Below are 9,336 nucleotides of genomic sequence, written 5' to 3'. Positions count from 1 at the left end.
GCGTGTGGGTGGGGGGGGGGGGGGGGTTGGTCCAAATTTGGCTGTGTATCTTGAATATGAGAACAAACTCATGCATCCCCTCATGCTGTTCAGTCCTGTTTTTCTAAGAAGAGAAGGTGGAACCCAATAGTTAATCTAAGAATCTAAACAAATAGAAGTCTTATACTGCACCTGAAAGTCACAAGTATTGTGGTTTTACTAGTATTTGCTAGGAGCAGTTTCTAGAGCTAGAAGATCCCAGCTGAAAAGGCTTTGCTCCATGCAGTAGCTTCAAGATCAGTGCCCTTGACAGCGTCCTAGGCATGATGCAATGGGACAGGGTGGGCAACCTGGTTTCTGATAGCTGGAACCTAGATAATTGTGATGGTTAATAACTATAGAAGCTGACCATGTAGTTACCACCAACGTGAACATACCTATAGTTCCAGTAAGTCAGTAGTGCCAAAAAACTTTCTCAACAAAAAGCAAATAGGTTGCTCTTGGGTGAAAGAGGAAAAAAGATTTAATTCTGAAAATAGAAGGTCTGAATTGGTTTATAATGTCAAACTTATAGATGCCATGTGAATCTGAATTTATTTTTCTGAGCTTAATACGAGAAGGTGTAGGATAGGTTTGTTTTAATGCCATTATCCTCCTTGCCTTCAAATCCTGCCTTAAATCATACTTCTTCTTTAAAACTTGTTCTTCCATTTGATTGTTCCCTTTCCCTGATTAGTCTAGTGTTCTCACTTGCACTGATCCTCTTATCACATGTTTTGTGTCAATTTGCCATTGACTACAAGCTACATAGGTGCAGGATTTTTTCCCATGCATCAGGTTGCTCAGACAGTATTAAAACTTAGGTCCCTGAATTAAAAGTTCATTCTGTGTTCCATAATGATCTTCACTGACATGATTACACTGGTAATCTCTCTCTCTCCTTTTTTTATTCTTTCTTTTTTAACATGTCTTATGCTGTCTTTTATACGTTAAATAATGCTTTACTGTCTGATTAGTTGGGTTACCTGACAGAGTGAATGAATGAGATCGGTTATAATTTAAGTACAGTTTTTCTGTTGGTGCAAAATTTTATTTGGGTAGCATTTCATTAGTGCAGGGATTTGACTCCAAAAAAATCTTATACTGGGTTGTTTCTGAAGGATCTTTAATATTTAGATAATTAAATCTTTGTTGAAAGCTTCCATGTAGGCTTTCTTAAAATTTTCAGAAAAAATTGTTGGCAAGGTTGGGAGAGAATAATACTAAATATTCAGTTTCTGTTAACCTGAAGAGCATGGAAGTACATTTTATATGTGATTGGTATGGATTGCATATTTTTCTTCCACTACAATAAAATGTCACATTAAATATCTTTTTATGCAGGAAATTTTAGGGTTCAGAAACAGGTGGGGAACTAACATAATGATTTAGCATATGGCATAAATTGTGTGATTATTTTTATTCAAATTTTTTTTTCCCAAAAAGCATAGGTAGAGATGCTGTACAAATGCATTTAAATTCTGAAATGAATGTAACAATAGATAAAGGCCTCTTGCAATATAAGTATAGTGTGTATTACATGACATTTATAAATGGCTGTTAGAATTCCTTGAGTGGATAGCAGCCAAGGAACCAGGAGACTTAATTCAGTACTACAGTAACTTTCTTTTCCATTTGATTGTTCCCTTCCCATAGAAATCAGTTTGACTATGCAGCACACCAATCAAAAAATCACAGTGTAGAATTGTTCAACTGTTGTAACAGTAAGCCATACAGACTCCTTGCTAAAAAAGCAGTTTGTTTACGTTGCACTACATGTCAGGATGGTGGGATTCTGTTTAATTTTTTTAATTAAAGAAAGTGTTGTATGTGTCTTCTGTAGTACTGCTTGCCAGGGTAAGGATTTTTATGCAATATATTGCGTATTGAAAAGTATTTGTAAACAATATATTCCGACAGTCATTGTTCTTTTAACTACTGTAACTGTACTGTAACAGGGTCAGTCATTGTTACTGTGATTTTAAATCTTCTGTAGCTGAAGATAATGTAAGCCAACAAGGAGACAAATTTAAAAAAACAGACATTTTGCATTTGCTGTCCCTGCTTTTGTAAATAAGCCCTTTTTGTGGAGCTTTCATTGTGGTCAGGATGCATGCTAACACCTGGTTTTCTACTGCTCCATATAATGTATCTTTTAATTTTTTCCCTGCGTATTTCTTCAATATATGCTGTTTAGGAGCAAGAGTTCATCTGGACGATGCAGAAATCAGATTATCCAGAAGAGGGCAGCCTCAAACAGAAGTGGATAAGTAAGTGTATCCCAGTGTGTGATGCTAAAATGACAAGATACTTAGTTATGAGAGATTATTTTTTCTTAGAGAAATAAAAACTATAACAATTAATTTTTAATATTTGAAATAATCTAGGGTGAGGTTTTTAAAGAATTAGGCATCCACACCTGATATTTTTCAGTAGGAATACAGCACCAAACTCCTTCCCTGTATAAAGATGTATTAAGGAGTACTATAATTAGGGTACTCTCAGAAATATTGTGTTTTATCATTCCAAACTCTCACATGTACAAGCTTTAGACATTTTGCTGGAAGTTTTCATAGTAGCAAAGATGCATTGCAGTCTTTGCATCGCAGTATTTAGTGGTAGGTTTTGCTACCACTTGCTTTAAAGTGCCATGATTCTCAGGGCCTTGTTATACATTACTTTTAGGCAGCTCCTGGGGCTCTTAACCCCTGAATTGTCTGCACATTGACACCTTTAAATGGCTTAAAGTTACACCACTCCAGGGCAGAATTATCTATGATCTGCATAACCCAAATCCTGTTCCATTAACATGTGGGCACTCCCTACAGATGTGCTGCCCAAGATAAAGTCCTCCAGAAGGCCCTCCTCCCCCCCACTTCTGTGTAGACACCGTGCCCCCCTGATTAGCCTGCTACTACACAGGTGCTATGTGGCAAAGGCTGCAGCACTCTTCCCCAGCCACCATCTTCATCCCTGCAGGTCCCTCTCAGCATGAGCCGAAAGGTGACTGCAGCACCTCATGTTTTGCCTACCAGGCTTCCCATGGTCCGTACCATCCCTGGCTCCCATAAGTTTCTATCCACCCAGCATGCTCCATAGCCCTTCCTTGCCCTCCCTTCCATCAGTGCTGACCCAGCCTTCTCTTAACCCAAAACTGAGCATGATACAGCCCTGAGGTTTTAATGAGAGCTCATCTGAGCCGCTCCCCTCCTCACAACACACAAACCTGGCAACTGCCAAACCTACCTCTACCAACCCTTTCTGAGACCCCCTCCCCCCTCATTCTGCCAAGTGCCACCTGCACTGATCAGAGACAGGGCAGGAAGCTATTTTTGCTCAAGTTTCCCCTCTCAGCTGGTGGTCTGGGCAAGCATCAGCAATGTCCAACCTGACCAGGAGACTGAGGCACCTGGCCAAAGCAGGCAGCACTGCACATTTGGAGTCAGCCAGGCTCAAGAAATTCCTGTGTGCCCTGTGAACTGCGATTTGATAAGGGGAAAAATATGTTGTCCCCTGCTTCTCATCCCTGGACGTGGGGAGGGGGTGAGGAGGGAAAGGAAGGAGAGAAGGAGGTCTAGATTCATGCTAGAGATCAGGGAGCCTGGGCTAAGTAGCTGCTGCTTCCCCAGGGATCTGTGCTGGGAAAAGATCTTCATTAAAAACTGCTTTGTGCCCAGCCCCAGAGGGACTTTTCTGATGAATGGAACCAGCCCCCTAGAGTAGCCCCAGGCTCTGACAACACCAGCTCCTTAGCCAAAGGATTCAATGATGGAGAGAGACCTGGGGAAAGTGCTGGAGATGTGCAGGACAGAGACTGCACACACAACCCCTCTGTGCCCATTTGTACTCCCCAGGAGTCTAAGAGCTGATCCATCTATGGGAGAGCAGTAGTAGCTTCCCTGGCAGCAGGCTACCTCCACCTGGCAGCAGCTGTCAGTTCTCACCATACTGCATGTGGATCAGATGCATGAAGCAGGGTCCAGCTGGAGTCGTGGATCTTGGAGCTCTTTGCCTCTCAGAAGAGGGAGGGAGTGAGCTGCAGCCTTAGAAGCATAGAGGAGTAGGGCTGGTAGGGACCTTGCTGATCACCAGGCCTCTAGCAATAAGTCACAGCTTTGCAGGTAGTGGAAAGTCAGAGAAGGTTTCTAGATTAAAGGTGTGACTGAGCCGCACAAATATTGATCATGCTAGCTTTGAGTTTGGAGTGAAGTACAACATGTAACAAAACCCTGATTTTGAATGCATGCTTGTTTTACTAAAATTTTCTCTGCATTTGCATGTACATTTCCTGCTACAACTGTAACTGCATTTCCATTTACAACTGTACAAAATTCCTGTAGGACTTTTGTAATGTCTGATTCAGCAAAGCATTTAACCTTAAAGGTCTTCAACTTAGGTGCCTGTTTAAGTGCCTTGCCGAACAGGAATGGACATAAAAAAAGAAGTGTTTAAGAGCTTTGCTGAATTGGAGCCAGAATTAGAAAAATATAATATAGGCATTGTGGGAGTGGTGATTCATGTGATTAACATTGCCTGACCCCTCCCATTATGGGGCCCTATTTTCCACTTCTTATAACTTTGTTAAACTCTTATTGGGCTGACATTTTCTGTGTATCTGCTTAAAGCTGAATTTCTTGAAAATTGTAGCTGAAAGGAGCAGCCAGTTCCAGGAATTAAGCCAAGGAAAAACATATATCTTGCCTACATTGAATGCTGACAAACATATTTCTTGAAATGCTCTATTACCCCTGTTTTGGGCATGGGCTACAAAATTAGCAAAGGGTTAGCTTTTGTATCAGGGATGTATCATTTACCATTCCTGGAAAAAAAAATCTGCTTAAATTTGACTAAGTTTAAGCATTTTAGAAATTGCTGTTTGCATTCCCTCAATAGAGATTTCTTTAAGCTTCAACTTGTAAAACAGCTAGACTGAAGATTCCCTCATCCTTGAGCATGTACAGCTACTAGTGGCGACAAAACCGCACCTGTACCTGGAAAAAGGCAAATATAGACTCATCTTTAAGAAAGGGAAGGAGGCAGCTCTGGGGAATTACAGACTGGTCAGTCTGACCTCGATACCTGGAAAGATCATGGAGCAGGTCCTCAAGGAACTGATTGCAAAGCACCTGGAGGAGAACAAGGTGATTGGGGACAGCCAGCATGAATTTGCAAGTCATGCCTGACCAATCTGATTTCCTTCGATAATAAGGTGATAGGCTCTGTGGGTGCAGGGGAAGCAGTGGATGTGACATACCTTGACTTTAGAAAGGATTTTGACACTGTCTGTCAGGACATTAACAAGCTAAGGAAATACAGACTAGATAAAAGTTCTAGGTAAGATAAGTACATAATTGGTTGGATCATCGCGAGGAACTTTTTGGATAAAGAGACTAGGTCTGGGAATTGTTGGGGAGGAGAGCTTGGATGCAGGAAGCATTTGGCTGAAAGGGTCTGACAGTGAGAGCTGAGGAGGTGGTGAGTGAGACAGACTGGTTGGACAAAGTGACTAGGGGTATTCGTTGGGGGACGAGGATGCAGTGGACAATGAGAACCATGTGCCATGCCCTGGATCAGCCCAGATAAGCACTAAGGGGCCCAATAGACATCAGGACAGGGGTGTATCAAGGGCACCTATTGTGGGGCTTAAATGTCTCTGCACTAATGCTAGGAACATGAGGAACAATCGCACTCCTGCTTGCAAGCAACAACTTCAACCTGGTTGGGCTAACTGAAACCTGGTGGGATCCTACTCACGATTTGGCAGTAGGCATTGAAGGTTATAGGTTGCACAGATGGGATGGAGTGGGGAAAAAAGTGGAGTGGTGTTGCTCTCTATGTTAAGGAGCAATATACATCTTCTATAATCAAGATGGGATCAGAGGAGGGCCAAACTGAGGTACTGCAGGTTAGGATACAAGGGGGTCGAGGGGAAAGGGACTTGGTAGTGTGGGTCTACTATAGACTGCCACACCAGGAGGATGAGCTAGACTTGGAATTCTCTGGGCAGCTCTCAGAGGCTGTACGCTCAAGAGTTACGGTTGTCATCGGTGACCTAAACTACCCTTACATCTGCTGGGAGGATCAGTCAGCCAGAACTAATTGCTCATGTAGGTTCTTAACCTGCATACAGGACCTCCACCTAATGCAGGATGTATACAATCCCACTAGGGAGAATGCCTTGCTGGACTTGGTGCTGGCTATGGGGGATGACCTGGTGGGGGTTCTGCAGGTACAAGGCAACCTAGGTGATAGTGACCATCAATTGATAGAATTCACTATCTGGTGAAGGGTGGGAAAAGTAACCAGCAAGGCAGAAGTGCTAGACTTCAGAAAGGCTGACTTCAGTGTGCTTAGGAGATTAGTGGGGCATTAAATCTCAAGAGCATTGACCAAATGGGGGTCCAGAAAGGGTGGTCATTCCTCAAGAAAGTGATCCTTTGGGCACAGAAGGCAGCAATCCCAGTGCATATAAAGGGGGGCAAAGGGGCCAAGAAACCCTCCTGGATAAACAGGGAAATACAGGAAAGCCTAAGGGCAAAAAAAGGGACATACAGGCTATGAAAGCAGGGGGTAGCTACCAAGGAGGAGTATACCTCCTTGACTCGCACTTGCAGGGAATCAGTTAGGAAGGCCAAAGCAGCATTAGAGCTCAGGCTGGCAACAAAAAATAAGGACAACAAAAAGTCCTTCAGGTATATAGGGAGCAAAAAGAAGGCACAGGGCAGCATAGGACCCCTACAGGATAGACAGGGGCAGTTGGTGACAGATAGGAGGGACAAAGCAGAGCTCTTCAGTGAGTTTTTTGCCTCTATATTCTTGAACTCGGATCTAGACAAATTTCCCAAATGCATTACCAACAGAAGCAGGAGAAATACCAGCCCACCAACTGTCAGCGCTGACCTAGTACAGAGACACTTGGGCTGGATATGTTTAAACCAGTGGGTCCGGATGAGTTCCATCCAAGGGTGCTGAAAGAATTAGCCAGTGTCATAGCAGAGCCACTGGCATGACTGTTTGAGCACTCTTGGTGCTCAGGTGAGGTCCCAGAGGACTGGAAAAGGGCCAATGTGTGGTCTTTATTTTCAAGAAGAGGAGGAAGGAGGATCTGGGTAATTATAGACCAGTTAGTTTCACCTCTATCCTTGGGAAAACCCTTGAAAAAATTATCAACAATCACATTTGTAGGAGTAATATAATGCTGAAGGGCAACCAGCATGGGTTCATAGCAGGTAGATCCTGCCTGACTAACCTTGTTTCTTTCTATGACCAGGTCACTAAAAGCTTAGATGCAGGAGTCAAGGTAGATGTCATCTACTTGGACTTTAAGAAAGCCTTCGACACGGTATCCCATCCTATTCTTATAAACAAATTGAACAGCTGTGCCATAGATGATTATACAGTCATGTGGGTGGCAAATTGACTTAAGGGTTGTACCCAGAGAGTGGTGGTGGACGGGTCAGTATTGACCTCAAAAGATGTGGGCAGTGGGGTCCATTAAGGCTTGGTCCTTGGGCTGGTGCTGTTCAGTATCTTCATCATTTTCTCCAAGGTTTTTCCAGGGATGAACATCAGACTGATAGGTCTGTCATTCCCTGGATCTTCTTTCTTCACCTTACTGAAGATTGGGACCACATTGGCTCTTTTCCAGTCTTCCAGTACATCACCCAAGTGCCTCAAGCTTTCGGGTATCTTGGCCATAGGGCATGCTATGATGTCCGCCAGCTCTTTTAAGACTGAGGTGTAATCCATCTGGGCCCGTGAACTTATGGATGTCAAGTCTATCGAGGTGTTCTCTCACTTGTTCTACATCAATTGGCCCATGTCCCAAGCCCTGGTTTCTTTGTGTCCTGTCTGACAGCATGACCCCCTTGGGCAGGTGAAAAACTGATGCAAAGTAATCATTTAGGAGACTGTCCTTTTCTTAGGCGTCAGACATCAACTGCCCCATTTGATCTCGCAGAGGGCCTGTTTCCTCCAACTATGGTGGTTTGTATTTTACCATTCTGGATATTGACCAGTTTCTGAAAAAGAAATGTTGGTGCTGGAGTATTCCAGAGATGGTCTGATGGAAGCGTGATGATGCGTTACACACATCAAACTAGTCTCGAGTAACTACAATCTCTACATGAATCCCTTCATGAATGCACTTGCAGAAAACTTCCAAGAGGTATATACCTCCAGGATGCCGAACTGAGTATATACAAAGGCTTACTCCCCTACTAGCAGCCGAATACGAAAAATACTAGTAGATGTTTTAAAGAGCTCTTTTCTCAGAAGACAGTATTGCAGCAGGGACAGCCCTAACTAACAAGCTCCAAAAAGAAAGGCAACGGAAATGAAAAGAATTGATGGAAGGAATAGATATGACACTAGCAGGAAAGCATGGTTAACCATTCACATGCTAAGTAACAACCCAAAGAAAGTACAGTAACATCACACCATCATAGCCAACCAGGTGGCTCATCAACTTCTCCTCAATGGTAAACCTTCGAACAAACAGCCTAAAATACAGATTAGATGGCAAACTAATCTGGAGGAAAATTATTTTAGTATGCCATACACGAAGGATAAACTTGACTGTGGAATAAATCACTTGAAGAATGGCAAAGCAGCTGGATTCAACAACATGTGCACAGAGCAGATCAAACTCTTTGGTCCTGCAACCAATTTATGGGTTTTATGCTTTCTTAACCCTTAGAATACCTAAATTAAGATGACAGGCCTGTGTAATGGCTGTGTTAAAGTTATAGATGCCTCTGACCCAGAGAGCTTTAGGCCAATGTCACTTCTGTGCCATCTTTTATTAGCTTTATGAATGCCTTTTTCTCAATTGCCTTTTACTTCATATTGAACAACATCCAATATCAGAACAAGCCAGATTCAGACCAGGCAAGTCCTGCACTCGCCAAATTCTAAACATTACCCAGCATATAGAAGATGGATTCAAGAAAGGAATGATAACGGATGCTGTGTTTGTAGACCTGTTAGTGGCACATGACAGTCAACCACCTAAACCTGCTTGCCAAAGTCTACAGTATGATGCACAACTACCATCAAGTGTAGCTTATCTGATTTTTTTTTTCCCGGAAAATAGATGTTTTTACATAGAACTGTGCAAGAAATGAAACTGCTGAAGATAACAATAAGATGGCCTCCCATGTGGTAGCATGCTAGCACCAATCTTATCATATATACCAGTGACCAACTGTGGCAGGGCACTGCAGGTGCCTGCCACTTTAAGGACCTGAAGCTAGCAGCCATCAGGTGCCTGATGAGGGCAGCCATTTTGGATCCAGGGCTGCCCATATAAACAGGACA

At 43.0% G+C, this 9,336-nt stretch overlaps 1 protein-coding gene across 1 annotated transcript in view; it reads left to right on the top strand.

The window, feature by feature from the left end:
- Window positions 1–9,336, top strand: part of ITGB3BP (integrin subunit beta 3 binding protein) — a 52,864-nt gene that overhangs the window by 19,416 nt on the left and 24,112 nt on the right. The window contains exon 4 of the mRNA XM_025191176.1: window positions 2,216–2,288. Within this exon, the coding sequence (XP_025046961.1) occupies window positions 2,216–2,288 (73 nt within the window). The remainder of the gene's footprint in view (window positions 1–2,215; window positions 2,289–9,336) is intronic.

This window comes from Alligator sinensis, unplaced genomic scaffold (assembly GCF_000455745.1).
Source record: "Alligator sinensis unplaced genomic scaffold, ASM45574v1 scaffold558_1, whole genome shotgun sequence".
Lineage (NCBI taxonomy): Eukaryota > Metazoa > Chordata > Crocodylia > Alligatoridae > Alligator > Alligator sinensis.
Note: the sequence above shows the minus strand (reverse complement) of the source record. Positions and strands in the feature narration are given on the sequence as shown.